This window comes from Neurospora crassa, linkage group IV (assembly GCF_000182925.2).
Source record: "Neurospora crassa OR74A linkage group IV, whole genome shotgun sequence".
NCBI lineage: Eukaryota > Fungi > Ascomycota > Sordariomycetes > Sordariales > Sordariaceae > Neurospora > Neurospora crassa.
Genome location: NC_026504.1, coordinates 4,747,588 through 4,765,719, shown reverse-complemented (window position 1 = coordinate 4,765,719; position 18,132 = coordinate 4,747,588). Strand labels below are relative to the sequence as shown.

The following is an 18,132-nucleotide window of genomic DNA, read 5'->3' as shown; positions in this document are numbered from 1 at the left end:
ACGGGTTATGCCTGGAGAAGAGGCAGAAATGGGGGTTTTGAAAAGGGGAATATGATTATTACTCACAGTCCGGTACGCGTACCCTCGCCAACGCAAGCAAGGCAGGCATTCTAGAGGGTAATACCACACGGCTGACTTGTGATCTCATCAGCTCTCTAGGGCGTTGCATTGACCGCCTCTCGGAGCACATTGGAAGTCGCACCGGGACGGGCAGAGACCGGTCCCGTTTATCTCCGTATCCGAACAAGGAGCGGCTGACACTGAAGATGCAGTGGTGTAGTGTCCTCATCTCTTGAATTTTATGGCCGGCAAGCATCACCAGTCGGCGGCTCAGACGAATACTTGGCAAATACACAACTTGCCAGCAGCAGAGAGTATGAGGTAAGAATGCCGGTGACTGAATTTACGTCCCGAATTGCGTAAACACTCGGCGACTCGTCCAAGTCTTTTCTCAACTCTGCTTTTGTCGATCATCAGGACATGTTGGCATAGCCAGGATGGCATTGCTCGTCTCGCCTCGTGTCGACTCCCCAACTGGCTGGCCGAATGGTAAATCTCTCATAAGTCACAATGAAAACCAATCCTAGGCCTTGGAAATCTGCAGTCCCTTGCAAGTTCATCAAGGAAGCGGCGGACATAGGACCGGTTATAAGGAAGTATACTTTAACAATCATAACTGGCTCAGAATCGTAAGTATGAAAGATAGTATACATTTTACTCCGTACTTTCACGATGGATGGTGGGTGGGATTGATTCGGAATGTCGTTCGAGAATTCAACATGCCCGGTGCACATACAACCCCCGCACTACTTTGTCCTAGCGTACACCATACGTGATGCAGGTTGAGTAGAGGCGTGCCCTCGTATTACCTCGAATAGTGTGTCACTGCTTCGTGTTCACCCAGAGCGTTTAGGCCTGTGTAGTGTAGATATCAGGCAGTGTGCGGGTCCCGAAAAGGTCGAAAGGCTGGTGAAGAAGGCAACATGAGATATACAAAGGGGAAAGGCCAAGCTGAAACTTTTCAGGGTCAGTCATATCTGTGGGAAGCAACAGATGCGTAACACTGGATGTGCATCACGCCCCCTTGCTTTGGTTATGTTGATTATGGCCGAAGAGAAACGCAAGTCTCTCAATCGAGCGAGGCTCATGAGCAGCCCTCCCATTTTTGGTTTGTTTGGAGATGGTAAGCAGAAGTCTCTTTAAAGGGCAGTCCTTGCAGAGCGGTAACACCATCAGCCCATGTAATTTGTTCTTTGATGGAACAGACGAGTCTCTCTCTGTTAGCACGCGTGTGAATTGGCTGCTGTGGCTTGCCTAGATAGCTACGGCGCCAGAGGGCAAGTCTTATGGGTGAAGGAAGGATGGAGGCCCAAGGCTCGTGAAAGTGGAAGGGGTAGATGTCCACGAAAGCCACAGGAAGGCGCGAGACCTCCATCTGAAGACGAATGGAAGATGCCGGGACTGGAAGACGAGACGATCCGTGAGAGCTGAAGAGTGGAGTAAATCACCTAACAACCCGCCTGATGGACAGTCATTTTCGGAGACTCTTGCGAGTGTGCGAATAATCGAAGACGAGACGAATGGACCCTGAGAGCTGAAGAGCGGAGTAAGTCCGCCCGTTGCGAGCTCCAGCTTCCGGAATCCAGCGCTGCGGTTCTTTGTTGTGTCGAAGATCTCGGCATCATGGACTCATGTGCTGAAGGGATGGGCCTGGCAGGCGCGGGTGAAATCTGCAAGCGGCTACTTGAAGTGCCTGGGAGGGAGGTGGGTGAAGTCGGCATGTCGCGTGCGAAACACGGACATGAACGGGGACCTAATGAAATTGCTTTTCGGTTTGGTTTTCACTTCTCCGTGATCGTCGCTGCCCTTGAAATTGTGTGCGGCGGCCCCTCCCTTTTGCTGAGGAGCCTCGGTGCTTCAAGACACGGACAGGCAAAGGAAGGCATGGTGCCGAAGCGAAGAGCACTCACTGCAGTCAAGGCAGGCTCGCAAAGGAAGGGGGAATGCGCGCTTGAGGCAGTCCAGAAAATACGCCCAAGTCAAAAGTACCGAGTACCTTGCATGTGGATTGCTCAGATAAGGCTGGCACCAGCCAAGCAGTCCGGGTGTTTTTCGTTTCGTTTTCCAGGCAAACACTCGGGCAGTGAGGCGACAGACGGTACTGTAGATCCCGAAGCACACCGTCAAGGCCTTAACAGAAGCGAGCACCTCCAACGTACCTGCGACGCCAGGACAATCCATGTCCAAACGAGACGAAGGGAAGCGAGCGGAGTGCCAAGAGAAAAAGTGACGACATTGGCAAGGGCCACTTCAACAACCCGACGCCAAGTGAGCCAAGCTCTGGAATTTCTCCCAAGCTTGAAATGGCCAACCTATCGTAGATTTCTTATCGCGCTGTTAATTTCGTTCCTAGGTTGTGACGGGGGGGCAGAAGGCGTAAGGTACCTCTGGATCGGCTGCCTTCCCGCTCCTCCATCTCAAGTACGAGTTGAGGTGTCCAATAGTGCCGTGTGTTCCGAATAACCTACCTACCACGCCTTTTGTCGCTTGCTTGGTTGGTTATGTCCTTCCCTTGGACGAAAATGCGACCACCTCAATGTCATGTGCGGGGGGGATTTAAACTTTATACGCGGCATGCAGCTCGTGGGTCAGGTGCAGGAACACGACTTCACAAACGACTGAATGCCAAAGTGGTAAACACGATACTGACATAGCATCAGACGGTGTCAGGGTGGACTCGTATCTGCTCCATCCCTGTCCACTCACAACTCACGAGAAAGAGGCTCCTCCCAGTGGCAGCGGCCAACTCCACCCCGGATCAAAGTTCAAGGGCAAAAGGGCTCCGCTTCGGGAAAGTGTCTTGGTCAGTCCAGTTGCCCGTCGTCGCTCGCTCGTGGCTGTCGTCGTGTGTCGTGTCCAGTCCCGTCCAGATCCCCCGCCGACACCGCATCGCACGGCACTCGCTCGCTGCCATGGCGATTCATTTTTTTTTCTCGCTGTCATAGGTGGACAATGGGGCAATGCCTCACCAATGCTGGTCAGGGGGTACGGGCACAAATTGTGCAAGTGGTTAGGTACTTATGAGTGTTGAACAGTATGCCTGCTCTGCCCGAGAGTATGATAAACGAAAAAAAAGGTTAGTAGCGTGATTGTGGCCTGCGCCCGGGCCTTGTACACCTTAGCTGCCACTTGGGCAAGCCCCCTCCCCTCCACCTGCATCCGGCCTTGTCGTCTGTCTCCATTCAGTTTCTTTCCGTCCGTCCACTCCTTCCCATCTGGTGCTCTGCAGACGATCGATCTCGCTGTCTCTCTGTCCCTCGTCTCGTTTCCATGCAAACACTTCCTTCTCCCACCTTCTCCCCCCACTCTCCTCTTCCGCTGCTCATCTGCGACTCGTCTCCGTCTGCCACTGCCCGACTTCCCCCAATTCTCTCCTGCTCAAGCACCACGTCAAACTCCTGTAGAGGACCCGACTGTCAACTCCCTTAATCCCTTCTACGTACTTGCTTCCATCCCTGGACCTCACTTTGGGCCATCGTCAAAGCCTGATTGCCTCGGACGTCCATCTCACTTCCCGCTACTACCTAATCGACGACGACGACAACGACAACGACGACAAGTGACTCTTTAGCTGGAAGTTGCTTCGACTTTTTTGGTCCTGTTCCACGTCGCTTCTTCATCCACCACCCAGAAAAAAAAAGTCTCACTACGTGGTTTCCCTGAACACGGACCATCTTCGCTACGTTACAGTACCTTAGCTTGCCCGGCTGGCTTGCAATGGCTTTCTAGATCGACAAACTTCCGATTCCGTCTTTCGTAACTTTGCGTGTTTTGGAAAAAGGATCACGGGCTTCTGGGGGCACTCGGTGTTGTTGTTGTTATTATTGTTGTAATCGCTCAATAGGTGGCCGAGAGGGGGAAAGCCAAGAAATACGAGGTATGTTCCCGTCGCGGAAGCCAAAGTGGAGATTCTGGCTGTGTCGACCTCATCCAAAAGGAAGACCCCAGCAATATCAGACACCACCAAAGCTGGAGAAAATATGCATCAACTCCTCGGGTCGCTAACAAAATCATCACCAGATACTTCACTCTGCCCTTGCTGCATCATCAATGGCACGCCAACGAGCTGCCCGTTTGTGGGCATGTCTTGCCCTAGTGGCCTCGCTTTGCGGAAACGCATTGGCCGTAGGCCCGTCCCATGATGTTGCCTACTGCGCCACCGTCAACACGGCTGACCCTGGCATGGACGCAAGTGAGTAACTAGAGACCTTCCGTCATCGCCATGTTCCCAAGGAGACTGTACTAACCTCCATTGCAGATGAGAGCGACTACCAGTCCATGGGTTTGTGCTATGGAACCTGTTCTAGTGCCGCGGAGAAGTACGCCTTTGCTGTGGTCTGGCAAAAAAGCTGTTGGTGCACCAATGTTGTGCCGAACTCAGCCAACACGGTATCGTCCAAACAATGCTCAAATCCTTGTCCCGGATATCCTTCAGATTGGTGTGGAGGCGATTCCCTCTACGGATATCTCAAGATCACGGGCATCAAGCCGTCCAGCACGGCGGCGCCGGCGTCGTCAACGTCAACCGGCACCACCACCCAGCAAGCCACCAAGACGACCACATCCTCAACTAAGCCCACGACTCAACCCACGACTACAGTATGTATCCTCCCTGTTTCTCCTTACTTAACCCCCAACTTCCACAATGCCCTCAGCGTTCCCGTTCTCGGCGCGTTTCGATATCTTTTCTCGAGTCTACATCATGAAACTCCCCACCCTTGGTCAAACATCTCGCTGTCCAGGCTGTGGTGATCATCAAGACTGAGACTGAGCAGACTGCTGCCATCAAAACTGTCCAGAGCACTGTTCGAGAAACAGTGACTGTGACTCCCTCGCTGAAGTCTTCGGTGGCTTCCTCAACTGTGGTTTCTCTTCTCACCACCCTTGTTACTTCTGTATGATCTTTTTGTACCCTTTTTCATTCGTTTTCGTCAGCCCATGCATTTAACCGTAGCTTTCTGGGTGCATGCAAGGCTAACATTGTGGATAGGCGACACAAACTACCGATGATCCCGTTACAACAGATCCGATGCAGCCAAGCACCCAAACCGTTACCGTTGGCGGAAAAGTACAAACCGTGATCATCACACCAACCCCAACAGCCACCAGCGCAGGTCAGCTCGCCGAACCGGAAGCCAATGGAAAGAAGAAGGCAATCAGCACGGGTGCAGCAGTTGGAATCGCCCTCGGCGTCGTCGCTGCTCTGGGAATTATTGGCGTATTACTCTGGATCTGGTTCATGAAGCGCAGGAAACAGAACGAAGAGAGCGGTTCTTCATTCGGATCGCCACGCGGAAGCTCTTCGGGATCAAAGGGCGCCACAGTCACCGAAACTCGCTTTGCACCCGAGCTGGTAGCATGGGGGGATGGACCGGCCTCCAAGAGGAGGAGCACGCTGATGCCAGTCGACCCACGCTTGAATCCATACGGCAGCGCTCTATACAACGGCCAAAACAAGAGCCGCGAGAGTATTGCATCATTTCAGGACAACCAGGACTACTCGAGACGAGTTGTCGGTCAGCCCCGGGTACTGAGAGCCGTAAACCCGGATCCCATTGCCGAGGATTGAGGATTAAGCGGACGGCTTCGATAATTACTCACGACGCACACGAACGTTTCCTCGCGATTACATCGTTATCCCCCTCATCATCATCCCATCACTTTCATCAACTGTCTTCTGCATTTGCATTGAGATACCACGGCGTTTATTTTTCTTGCGTTTCATCTTTTCCGAAACTGGGTGGTAGGCGGGCTTGGTTTGCTTTTGGGGGCCGGACAGGGGGGAACTAAAAGAGAGGGAAGAGGGATGCTGCTGCTTTTGTCAGAACATGTTGCGATTCTCGAGGGTTTTCCGGCGCTTTTTTTTTATCCATGTTAAACCACACTTGCATGCGCACATACAAACAGACGACCAACGCTGCTTATCTACCTGCCTTAATTTTCTTGTACTTTTTTCCACAACAATTTTGGGTTGCTGTTGCGTGTCTTTGATCGAGGTTCCTGTACCAGACGATTCGCCGCGCACCTCGAAGCTGTTCCACCTGTCGACATCGATCACTTGGCTTCGATTGAACTGACTCCAACGCTGACCCAACCCGCTTACACAACGGTTTACCTCAGCTCGGTAATTCGAGACTACGAAAATCTCTTGACGTCACCCCGAATTCAATATTTCACGGCTTTCTTTTTTGGACAATACGGAAGCACGACCAAACCTTACTTGGAAACAACAATCACTGAACCATGACCTTGTGTGCGCTTGGATCAGTGTTGCGGAAGCGCGGCTTCTGCGGCGGTTATGGGATTGAAGCTGTATGTGTGGGAGTTTATAGCAAAGCCAAGGTATATGGCCTACAGGCTCCCCAAATTTCTGCCCACGGCTAGAGTTGGAAACCGAATACCTATCTGAATTGAAACCAAAAATGGTTTTTGTCTGCCATTGATTGACGGGCTTTTGTGTAAAGCATTATGTATCCAATTGATGGGGTGTCAAGGTGTCGTTCGTCACTGCGGCTACTGGAGTTATCCTGCTGTCAAGATTGCCAGTGATCACTTCCTGTTCCTGACGGGCGTTCATCTCAGTTTTGCTTGTTGTTCCTGATCTACCCTCGCAGCACATCCGCCTTATTTTGTCTTATCGAACCAGTCAGGGTGTGTACAGTACCAAATCTGGCGGGTACCTGAACGGTGATGGTGTGTACACTACTACATCGTACATGACCGTTCGCACGGGTGAGCTTCGGAATGTCCTTGCTGCTGAACCAATCGACGTCGCATTCCACAGCAACGACCGAATGGATCTCCATCCACGAAATAAGATAGGGGATGGAGCGCACCGCACGGCTCACTTGGCTCGTTGTCCAGGGTTTGTGAGAAACGGATGGGGAAATAAGGAACAAAAGTGGTGGGCAGATTTCCGATCCGATTGGTCTTCTGCTGTGTGGCGAAAGAAAAAACCTGAAACTCAAAACCAAGAATCGATGGAAGCCGCAGATTTGATTTCAAGCCCGCCGATCTCGAAGCAACCCAATGCAGGCCCAATGCAGGCACCACGGAAGCAAATGTGATGCAATTGCTGAAGATCCTCATTTATTGACAGTAGTCGATGGTCTTGGGTTGAGTTGGGCCAACACAACAACGTCTTGCTGCAAAATTGAGTAAGAGCTCAGATTGACGTGAAAACAAGGGACAAAGGATGAAAAGACATAGGAGCGATTGAATTATCAAATCAGTTTTGTCAGATAAACTCCGAAAGGCAGATACACGATGTGTGAAACTTCTCAAAAAGAAAGTCTATGACGCAGTTTGTTCCTGTTTGTGCTTTACACATGCGCAACCGACACATGTCATATCCACTTGCCGCGCGTACACTACACATATCGAGGCACATGGTGTAGATACTACACATCATTGTACATAAAATATATGCAAGGGAAAAGGGGTTTCTCGGATATTTAAAGATCCCATTGGAATGCAAGTCATGGAGAAGATGCACGTTGTGTCCTTTCGTTGCTTCTTCTCGCATGCTGTCCACGTGAACCCATCTCGGCATTCCGATGAAAACCGGGTGTTGCGAAGAATGCCTATCAAGGAGAGAGAACAACATACAAATCTGGGAACCTTTGCAACGACGCCGCAGTAGTCCGATGGTAGTGATGCGTTTTATAGTCGAATGTTGAACAATCTCAACTTTTTCCACCCGAAGACCTCGGAGTGAGTGAGTGAGTGAGTGACTGAGTACCGGCGCCGCCGCGTGCCGGGATCCTCGGGAGGGAATCATATGTACACTACACTACACTACACTAGAAACCACGAGGAACACTTACTTGCCTGCCCTGCCTTACCTGCTTGCCCTGGTAACAGCCTAACCAAAAACAAAAGAAAAGCAAAGAAAAGCAAAGAAAAGAAAAGAAAAGAAAGCAAGTCAGACCATCCATCTACCAAAAAAAAAAATAGGGGAATGTCCGGCATCTACCTTATGTATGTACCTTATGTACACACTACTGTGGTAATCTCGGACTATTCTAGATCGTAAAAAATGTTTCAAACGATTTTGTTTTTGCTTTTCTTGTGTGTCCAAGTCGCGCTTCTTCCGCTCGCTCGGTAAATAGGGCTTTTGACTCAGTAATCAGTCAATCAATCAATTAATCAATCAATCAATCAATTAATCTGGCCTTGTTCTTTTTTTTCCCTTGACGGACCTTCTCTGCTTTTTTTGTTGACAATTCAAACTTTGCTTTGCTTTGTAGTGTAGTGTAGCACATCCATGCATCCATCCAAAAAAAAACATGCAAAACTGATGTAATTTGAGGAAGAAAAGGGTTATCAAGTTCCAAGTTCCTACCTTTCGAACGGCGCGCGGCGGATCTATCCGTAACTTCTTTCCAAATGCAATCCTCACTCTCCCCTAGGTACGCATGCATGCATGATGCCAGATACACTAGGTAGTTGCTCAAGCGTACATAGGTCTAACATTTTGGTCAGTTCAGCATCATCCAATGGCGGTTAAACAAACCGCCCGGCTAGCTCAATCGGTAGAGCGTGAGACTCTTAATCTCAAGGTTGTGGGTTCGACCCCCACGTCGGGCTCAATTCCCGATGTTCCTGGTGACAGGACAACATCATCTTTTTCTTGCAAATTATCTCTTTCAAATTTCATGAATCGATCTCTTTTTGAGTTCCCTTTCCATTTTTTTCTTTTCTTTTTCTTTTATCTCTTTCATTCCTCGCAAAATATGTTCTCCTTATTGGTACCTATAGTCGCTAGGAAGGTAGCGGGTCGACATCTCGCTTCAGTCTTCATGGTACCGTCGTCGTTTATCATTTATTTTCTTGCACAGGAAGTAAGCCGTACCGCCAAGTCATATCACCATATTACATAGACTTGTTGATGACGCATGTTCATTGGAAACAGTGTTTCTTCCAATTACCTGTGGTACACTGAATAGGATCTATCATCATTTTACAAGATACTGTACATAAACCTTTGTGCAGGTGAGGCGTGCTGGGAGACATATATGTCCCATCATGAACCAGTCTGTTCACCTACTTCTCCAGCTGGCTTTCATGTATATCGTAACAACAAGTCTCGGAAAGCATTCCAATATGACCATAACACACAAATGGCACAATCGTGCTCAGAAAGTGAATCCGACACCCAGCATATACATGAATAATGACCACATCGACCCAAACATGAACCACCAAAAGACCGCCATCTTTTCCTGCCATATCCGAGGACGCCAGTAACGCCCAATGGTGACATCACGTCCTTAATGACCTATTCCATCTTTTTCCCAATCACCAATAACTCCTAGACCGAAGAACATCCATCATGTACGCCGTATTATAAACAATTGACAAGCAACCCACGAGATGATAGAGCCACTCAATGATCGATTGGCTCTGGCTTCACAAGGTCCATCTCGACACTTGGGGCCCGGGAGCTGTCTTCATCTGATGACGATTCAGCATTGTCATCGTCCTCGTCATCCTCGCCCTCGTCCTCCTCGCCCTCTGTCGCGGTAGAAAACTCTTCCTCGTCGTCCGAGGTTGGATTGCGCTCACTGCAGAAGCTTGCGAGCAGGTTGTGATCACCCTGTGGCTCCCGCTTGATGTTAGAGATCGGATCAGGATCAGTAGTAGCAGCTCGCAGGGGCTGAGGAACAGCAATAGCAGTTCCAACGGCGTCGGGGCCAGCAGTAGCAGCTCGAGCGCGCTCATGAGCAACTCCAACGGCCTGGACTACCTCAGAAGCAGCCGTGCCAGCTTGAAGAGGCTCAGGCCGGGCAGCAGCTTCAGGAGCAGCAACGCTAGGGGCTCGAGAGGGTTCAACAGCTGGTTGAACTGGCGCGGCGTGTTCATTCTTGATTGCGGGAACCGAAGCTTGGTTACTGCTCAGCAAAGGGGCCGGCTCGACGGGCTCCGCCTTGATGGTAGAGGTTGCAGTTGGTCCCGAAGATGGCGGAGGGGCATCTACCATTGATGCATCAACCACCGAAGTGTCCACAATCGATGCATCCACCATGGTCGTGTCATGATCATCGGCAGCTTCATTAGCCGCGGCGTCCGGAGGGACAAAAAGGCTCTCGCTAGCAGCCCTCTCCTGCTTCGGCTCCTCCGGTTCTTCGACCTTCTCAGGCTCTTCAGGCTCGCCCTTGACAACGGGCGCGAACAAAGGATCGGTTTTTTGTAAATACGGCACCATCTCTGCTCGCAATGTTCGCTCTACCCGGGGTAGCCCCTTACGATTCGCGACCTCACTTCCAACCAGTGCCGAAAGATAATCTCTTCGCAGTATGTCGTGGAGATCGTCAGCCTCATCTTGAAGCCGTTTCTTGAGCTCCCTGCACATGACACCAAGCTGGTCCTGTACAACGCGGGTGGCAGCCTGGAATATCGACATACGTTGGGTTCCAACATGCGCTTCCATTATGTCCTTCATTCGCCTAAAGCATCCCGAGCCTGTGAAAAAAGATGAAAGTGATTAGCAAAGTTGCCCGAAAGGGATTTTTTTTTTTTTCAAACGTCCCGGTTAGCCACGTACCTCTTTCCTCAGCACAGGCCTGATACGTCCTCTCCATCTGGGTCTGAATAGTAGGCGCGAAGCTACGATTCGCATCACGCTGTTGTTCTTGAACGATGGCATTCAGTGCATCGGGTAGTTCAGAGATCTTCTGGCAATGGGCTTGGAGTTGCTGATACAACATGTTGATCCCGTGGTAATTATTTGCACGCTGTTGAGTCCGAATTGTTGCCTCTCTGTGGAAGGTCTCGAGCAACAGCTTGGTGGACTTGGCGAAGTTCGTCAGGACGCCGGGAAGACGGCGCTGAAAGGTTCGCTCCCAAGTAGTACTCAATGGCGTATGAATGGGTTCAATGAGCTCTGCATTAAAGTCTCGAGGACCCGAAGCACCAGAAAACACACCGTTCCGGCGACAGGTGGCTCTGTACGTTGACCAAAGCAACCCACCTGCATCTCTGTGTGCGCCCCAACCCGTGGCGGTGGGCAAGGCCCTGTCTGCTGCGACAGGCAAATACTTCTCAAAGATTTCATAGATGTTTTCCGCAAGTGCCTCTTTGAGGTTGTTCATGGTCTCCTTTACCACGTCATCTAGTTCCTGCGAGATGTTAGCAGCTGACTAGCACCGCGGCCGGGGATAGGCCAGTGACTTACCTGCTCCATTTGATCAATCCGCTTGCGCAAGTGGTTCTCCTCCGCTCGCTTCTCGCTGTCGGTCAGGTTTGACCGTGTGCCGTCATTGGTCGCCCACATACTCAGCGAGTTGAGAAGTTGGGAAAGGTCAGCAAGGAAGCGTCTGCAGCTAGCAGCCCGACCATTTTCTGTAAGTTTTTGCGCATGGGCCTGAAGTTGAGGAATCTCAGTTTCCTCGAGTGACCGGAACCCAGCGCTGTTAAACTTGTCCCTCACCAGCCTCCCACTCAGCTTCTGGAAAGCACGACTGCTGACACAGAAAACTGGAAGAGTCTCAGCAACTTTGTCATAGTCCCGTAGGTCGACATCTGGGTCAAAGTTCTCCTCGTCCTCTTCGATCGCAGTTTCTTGGTCCAACTCTTTGATTCCCATGGCAAAGTCCTTCTTAATAGCCGTCCGGGAATACTCGTTTCTTCCTTGGATGCAGATAGCCTTGACCTCCGACTCCAAGTTCTTCTTTTCAGACTCAATCTCCTTAATAGCCGTCCGGGTTTCCTTTGCCTGGTCTTTGAGATCCCTGATACCCGAACGAATCTTCTTCTTTTCTTCTCTCAAAGAAGAAATCTTGTTTTCAATCTCCTCTTTCGTCAATGGCTTTTTTTCTTCGCCGGCTTTAGGGTCAGAATTTTCCTTATCGCTTAAATCCGACAATTCGGCATCCGAATCGTTTCCATCCCCGTCGCTGCCGCTGTCGCTGCTGCTACCGCTGTCACTGTCAATGGGGTCGTTGTTACGTCGTTTGCGGCTTCCCCGTGCTCTGCCATGACGCTTTCGTTTCTTGGTCTGCTGGGCTTCAGCCGGATCGTAGACCTGCTCTCCCTTGTCCAGTTTATCAAGTAGTACATCCCACTTTTCCATTTCTTCGTCAAGATGGTCGCGGATCTCGTCACACGCCGCTTCCTGGTCTTTGAGATCGCCGAGCTTCTTCTTGAGCTTCTTGATCTCGTCCTCTTTGCTTCGAATCTGTGTCTCGTGTTGAGAGACACGTTCTTCAAGATTGAGACTCTCCACTGCCTCAGTAACGGAGATATCATCGGTCTTTGAGCAAATGAAAGTCACAGCTGAATATGCGCCATCATATTTCAGCTGGCGCTTGAAGGTATCGCCAAGCAGAGACTTTGCCGTCTTGTCATCCACAGCGCGGGTGATGGGTGCCACAATCCAAAGACCGGTACATGCCTTCATGTAGTTTGCAGCAACGGCAGCTCTTGCGGCGTTCGAATCCTGGACACCGGGAAGATCGACGAGGCACACTCCTGTGGATAGGACAGAGGCCTTGGTGTATATGCGAACAACCTTGATCAGAGGCCAGTACTCAATCGACTTGTCTGTGTTCTTCTCCTTGCTGTCGACGTAGGACTGCAGTTGACGGTAGAGACCGCTAGCTGTGGTGGCTTGAAGCTTCCTTGTCGTGCCTAACACATTGCGGACCGAGGGCTGGTTTACAAGCTCCACAGGACTATGCTTCGGCATGGTGTCCTTGACGAGGCGGGGGTAGACAGCTTTGATCTTGGCATAGGCGATACCGGCCTCGCTATCTTCGTTGGAACTCTCGCGCGAAACCTCACCACTTCCGTCAAGGAGATCGCTGTAGAGCTCTTGCAACTCTTTTAGCCACTCGGCCGATGTGATGAACTCGACTTCGGCACGGTAGAGTTCATTGGGGTCCTTTGAGTCGTTGTAAGAGATCTCTGTGGGAGATGCCGTGCAAGCTCTCATGCAGTTTGTGGCCAGAAGACGCTCCTCATCAAGGACGGCACTGATGACACTCGACTTTCCGGCTCCTGTGTTGCCTACGACTCCAACAATAGTGCGGGTCGGTTTAGCGCGAGATTGGACATCATTGATCAACTTGAGCCACTGGGCGGCTGAGGTGTCCTCAAGATTTTTGGCGGCTTCGAGGGGACCTTTGAGGCCCTCGAGAGCCTTGACACCGACACGGACAGCCCTCTCGAGGACATGTACCGACCGCTTTTCGCTGTCGTTAACGAGTTCTTGGAGCCACTGGAGGTCAATCCTAGGCTCGTCGTCATGTGTGGGTGTGGGCGGTGCATTGAAGCCCCTGTCATCGCGGGGTTCGCCCTTCACTGCAGCCATGGTTTCCCTGCGGCGAAAGTCTGTATGTACGTAGGCCAAGTTAGCTTGCGGCAGGATTATGAGACAGGATTGCGTCCGCAGGATCCTATTGGTTATCGGGGATAGTCTTTATATCAAAGATGGAACAGGCATACCTTTCAAATCGTTCTGGTTACACTAGTCTGTTTGCCCCAGTGGTTGACTTGACAATGAGAGCAGACTTCTGTGAGGGCCGACTTGTAGGGGGTTCACTCCGTCAAAGTCGCAATTGCCCGGAATGCCACAGTGATGATGATGGAGGATACGAAAGAACGGAGTCGCGTAGTAACACGCGACGCGTCATTTGACGTTCAGGTGAAGGAAGCGTCAGGCAAGTGTCTAGCCCTTGCGAGTACTTGTGACGAAGATGGTATGGTGGGGTGGGCAAACGAAGTAGACAATTCTAAACGATCTTGAAAGGACGGGACTGTGTGGAATACTCGAGATTAAATGGGGAAAAAACCGCGATCCAGCCATATGTCGAATGTCGTAGATGTCTCAGGAAAGTTACTTGTTTGAGTGGGCCAGAAGAAAGACAACTGAACAGACCGAACCCACAGGAATTGGCCGGGCGGGTTTCGGTTTCGACGGGTGGAATTGCGGGGATGTGCGCTGCTTCGAGTTGAGAATCCGAATCACTCGCAGGGGCGGCAACAGAGGGACAAACGCGCCTTCTGTGCCCTAAACATCTGATAAGCACGCGTGTTAAGGCGGAAACCCCACCTCGACTTCACGTCACCCCGTGATTCAATTAGCGCGGCATCCTCAATCCGGCCAGCACCCTGCTAGCGTTTGCCTGCCTCTGTAGATGTGGGGTCCTCGGTCTGTTAGTGTTGTTAGTGACAGCTCCGCACTCACAACGCAGGTACTTTTGAGGTACTTGAAAAGGCACTTCATCCGTCAAGCAGTCTAGCTATACCTTTACAATGAAATAGTATGATAAATCGTTGTAGTTCAAAGAGCGCTTTAGGTGTATGAAAGCAGCATACTTCATGTTCTCTAGATGTACAACGATTTGTATTGTTGCTGACGGGCAAAGAAACCCAACTAAAACATGGCTCCACGAGACTCGTTTGATCGTGTAAGTGATGCTCGTACAACCCCAACCCTAGACAGTGCATCGTGAGCGCAGCCTGCCGAGTCCGTGAAGTCAGCTATCAATTCCTTTGTTCAATGCAGCTCGCGATGTCCTCCAGCTTCATCTTGCGCCAGTTACTCAATCTTTTACAAAAACAAACCCTCTACGTTCAATCAAATTCAAGACCATCTCCAGCCGACAAAGCAATCATGTCGCATATGGTCAATCCCCTGGCGACGCCAGAACAGCTCTACCAACGGCGTTCCTTCAGCGCGCTTCCCACAGAGCTGCAAGACGCCATCTTCTTCTCAACCCAATGCCTCACCCAAGCAGCCGGTCTGCTCCTCCAGCTCCCACAATCTGTTACAGCCCAGGCGAATGTCCTCCTCGCGCGATACTGGCTAGTGGAACCCATGATGTCCCATGAATTCAGCGTAAGCCCTTCCCTTCTTTCCACCTCCTCTCCTTCCCCCAAAGTCGCCTCATCATAAACAAACCACTAATGCATCCTCCCTCCTCCCAGGACATCTCAGCCGCTTCCGTTTACTTAATCGCCAAACTATCCCCATACCCTCGCTCCCCGCGCGACCTCGCTCTCGTATACAACTACCTCCTCTCTCCATCCTCGACCTTCTTCCACCCATCATCCGCGCCCACGTCCGACGACTCACAACCACCACAACAACCACCACCACCATCACCACCAACCAACATCCCAAACGACTACTACCTCCCCGAACACGTCTACAACTCCTTCCACACACGTCTTCTCCGCTGCGAATCCCGCATCCTTTACGCGCTCTCCTTCGACACGCACGTCTCCCTCCCCCACCCCTTGGCCATCACATACCTCCAAGCTCTCGACTTCCTCAACACCTCCAAGTCCACGATATCGAAACGGACGCTCCCGTACCTGAACACGGCGCTCCTGTCGCCGCAGATGCTGTATTTGACCAGCCAGCCGAACGCGCTGGCCGTGGCGGCTATTTACAACGCGGCTAAGGACGTGGGCGCCAAGATGCCCGAGTGCGAGTGGTGGGAGGTATTTGATGTGGATCGGGAGGAGCTGGGGTTCTTGGTGGTGGGCATGAGGAGCGTGGATGCCTGGGGGAGGAAGATGAGAGAGGATGTGGAGAGGATGAAGGCGGGGACAGGAAGTGGTAGCAAAAGAGGCGGTATGATTACGAGGAGGGATATAGAGGGTGAACTAAGGAGGAGGGGTATAAGTCTTGGCAACGGTGATGATGATGGTGGGATCACTGGTGTTGGATCTGAAGAGCCGGTTGATATGGAGGCGGAAATGGCGAGGAGGATGGATGAAAAGATGGCGGAGATTGAGGGCAGTGCTTCCTGATGTGTGCTCTGCCAGAACGAACTTGTTCAACATGGTGAAACTCAGGACAGCGGGTCGGCTGATGAAGCGATACCAGAAAGAAGGTTTATGGATAAGTCACCAAGATACCCAATGATTTGAACGTAAGGCTATCAGCAGTTCTAGAGCATATTGAAGTTGTCAGCTAGTCTTCACTTAAGGCTCGTGTCCAATCCTTTCTCAATCCAGGTTTACACTGATGCTCTACTATTACCGCTGCTCACCAACACTTCAGGCACCTTGTGAACTTGCTGAGTCGTCGTAATCACATCTTGAACGTTATAAGGACCTGGCTTCAAGTTATCAATCTGTATCTGGCTGATATTGTTCGGTTTATCCCATTCGACGACCACTCAATAGATAAATACATATGATGCCCAAGCAGACGAAGAAAAGCGACAATCAAAAAAGAAAGGGAAGACAGCAAAATCGACAATATCCTTATCAAGACAAAAAGCGATGCTCGAACCAGGTTTCGAACCTGGGACCTTTTGCGTGTGAGGCAAACGTGATAACCACTACACTATTCGAGCCAACGATGGTAAATGTCACGCCGTCGTAATCCACAAGTATCGTCGTGTATAATCGATCCACTTGGTGCCACACATACAAGCTACTATCTACCTACAGACTAGGTAGAATTTTCACGACAGCGTCAATTCAATGACGAAGAACAAGCTCTTTGACTTTTTGTTGTATGCCGCCAACGTGATAAATATAATAGTAATACAACCCACCCTTCCATTTCTCCCAATTCCCATGACGGGGGGGGGGGGGGGGGGGGGAGGTGGAATGATCAGAAAAGGCACAGTTCTTCTGACTGTCCGGTCGTCACTCACCTCACCCTCACCGAGAAACCATCCATCCCAACCCTCCCTTCACCATACTGCCCGCATCAAACCCCACACAAGTAGCAGTAGCATAATCGCCATCATGGCTAATACTAAGCAGCGCCACCTGATGATGGTCTGCATCACCTCCTCCCTTAACCACCCCCCTGATAATAGCCACAGGCGGCCCACTTCCCAACCTCGCCCTACCAGGAGATGCTTCTGCTGCTATTGTCGTCCTCCCCCTCCCCCCCACCAGCGTGCCATCACTTGAGTCTGTAATTATATCAGGCTTGTCTGTCTCAAGGTGATAATCAAACATTCGATCCTCTGGCATGATATCCTTTGTATCCACAGGGGTGGTCGGACCAGTCGTAGACCCTTCAAACGGTGGTCTCTTGTCTGTTTCCAGGTGGTAATCAAATACCATGTCCTCGGGCATGATGTCCTTGGTGTCGACTGGCGTAGTAGGACCCGTTTGGGAACCAGTGAAGCTTCGACTTCGACGACGAAGAAGAGCTCTGTCAACGGACCCGTTGGTGGGTTTGTCGGTTTCTAGCTGATAATCAAAGACCTGATCCTCAGGCATGATGTCTTGGGTATCCACGGGGGTGGTTGGGCCACGGGCGGAACCTTCAAAGACGTGGTGATGCTTGTTGTGGTGGTGGTTGTTGTTGTTGTTGTTGTTGTTGGTGTCGAGCTGTTGGTCAAAGAGGCGGTCCTCGGGCATGATGTTCTTGGGATCTACTTTGGTGGTGGGCCCGGTTGTTGAGCCGGTGAAGGTTTTAGAAGAAGAAGAAGAAGAGGAGGAGGAGGAGGAGGCGGCTAGTTCTCTCTCAATCTGGTCCAGTTCCGCTGCCTTGGCGACGATGATGTCGTGAAAGGTCAAGTGACGATGCGGATGGGCTTTGATAGCTGCTTCTTTTGCTGCGAACCTATAGTCCAAAAGGTCAACAGTGTTGGCTACCCCTAGTCTGTCTCTGAGATAGAGAACGAAAGCCTAGATTACTTACCTCCCAGCCATAAAAGCAGCTACCTCGCCCAAATCCACACCATGACCCTTCCACTTCTGTTCTAGCCGTTTATGACCATGACCGAACCCCTCGGTCTCCTTGCCCTGCTGCTTAAGCGCGTCATGCTCCTTTGCAAACTGTAGCACAGCACGCAAGTATGATTTGAGTTTGGAGCTAGGCCGCCTCAACTCTTCTTCACACAGGATCCTGCGAACAAAGTGTCGACCGCGGCCGGTAGGGCAAGACAAGATGGTTTGGATTCGCGATACCTGGCAGATATCGGTCCCAACATTCATGGGCCATGGAAAGCGGATGAGTCGAGATGCCATGGTGGCATATCTTATGCCCCTGGGTAGCAGCTTGCTTAGTGAGTCTGTCAAGCTGAGAAGAGGAATAGGTAGTGGTGAGCAGGACACCGAGGTGACGGCATTGTGATGGGACAATGTAAC

The 18,132-nt window shown here is 51.0% G+C and overlaps 5 protein-coding genes and 2 non-coding genes across 8 annotated transcripts; 3 read left to right on the top strand and 4 right to left on the bottom strand.

The window, feature by feature from the left end:
* Positions 1 to 662: 662 nt before the first annotated feature.
* NCU16867 (hypothetical protein) lies at positions 663 to 2,566 on the bottom strand. The gene is made up of 2 exons (XM_011396131.1): positions 2,446 to 2,566; positions 663 to 2,385 (listed from the first exon to the last, which is right to left on the bottom strand). The coding sequence occupies exon 2, from the start codon at positions 2,239 to 2,241 to the stop codon at positions 1,918 to 1,920; it is 324 nt and encodes a 107-aa protein (XP_011394433.1). The 5' UTR covers positions 2,242 to 2,385; positions 2,446 to 2,566; the 3' UTR covers positions 663 to 1,917.
* Positions 2,567 to 3,208: 642 nt separating this feature from the next.
* NCU06981 lies at positions 3,209 to 6,901 on the top strand. 2 transcript variants are annotated; one of them, XM_011395907.1, is made up of 5 exons: positions 3,209 to 3,937; positions 4,081 to 4,252; positions 4,319 to 4,659; positions 4,836 to 4,955; positions 5,051 to 6,901. In XM_011395907.1, the coding sequence occupies exons 2-5, from the start codon at positions 4,111 to 4,113 to the stop codon at positions 5,627 to 5,629; spliced, it is 1,182 nt and encodes a 393-aa protein (XP_011394209.1). In that variant the 5' UTR covers positions 3,209 to 3,937; positions 4,081 to 4,110; the 3' UTR covers positions 5,630 to 6,901. The 2 variants fall into 2 exon arrangements, with proteins under 2 accessions (XP_011394209.1, XP_011394210.1); XM_011395908.1 differs by lacking the exon at positions 4,836 to 4,955.
* Positions 6,902 to 8,576: 1,675 nt separating this feature from the next.
* NCU15196 lies at positions 8,577 to 8,649 on the top strand. The gene has a single exon. It is a non-coding gene; the product is annotated as a tRNA-Lys (tRNA).
* Positions 8,650 to 8,971: 322 nt separating this feature from the next.
* On the bottom strand, positions 8,972 to 14,051 carry NCU06980 (hypothetical protein). Its single transcript, XM_957527.2, has 4 exons — positions 13,507 to 14,051; positions 11,237 to 13,392; positions 10,607 to 11,180; positions 8,972 to 10,524 (listed from the first exon to the last, which is right to left on the bottom strand). The coding sequence occupies exons 2-4, from the start codon at positions 13,370 to 13,372 to the stop codon at positions 9,449 to 9,451; spliced, it is 3,786 nt and encodes a 1,261-aa protein (XP_962620.2). The 5' UTR covers positions 13,373 to 13,392; positions 13,507 to 14,051; the 3' UTR covers positions 8,972 to 9,448.
* Positions 14,052 to 14,548: 497 nt separating this feature from the next.
* NCU06979 (cyclin domain-containing protein) lies at positions 14,549 to 16,048 on the top strand. The gene is made up of 2 exons (XM_957526.2): positions 14,549 to 14,902; positions 14,992 to 16,048. The coding sequence occupies exons 1-2, from the start codon at positions 14,564 to 14,566 to the stop codon at positions 15,820 to 15,822; spliced, it is 1,170 nt and encodes a 389-aa protein (XP_962619.2). The 5' UTR covers positions 14,549 to 14,563; the 3' UTR covers positions 15,823 to 16,048.
* A 252-nt stretch (positions 16,049 to 16,300) lies between these two features.
* Positions 16,301 to 16,373, bottom strand: NCU15195. Its single transcript has one exon. It is a non-coding gene; the product is annotated as a tRNA-Val (tRNA).
* Positions 16,374 to 16,611: 238 nt separating this feature from the next.
* Positions 16,612 to 18,111, bottom strand: NCU06978 (hypothetical protein). Its single transcript, XM_957525.2, has 2 exons — positions 17,684 to 18,111; positions 16,612 to 17,605 (listed from the first exon to the last, which is right to left on the bottom strand). The coding sequence occupies exons 1-2, from the start codon at positions 18,010 to 18,012 to the stop codon at positions 16,687 to 16,689; spliced, it is 1,248 nt and encodes a 415-aa protein (XP_962618.2). The 5' UTR covers positions 18,013 to 18,111; the 3' UTR covers positions 16,612 to 16,686.
* Positions 18,112 to 18,132: the final 21 nt, after the last annotated feature.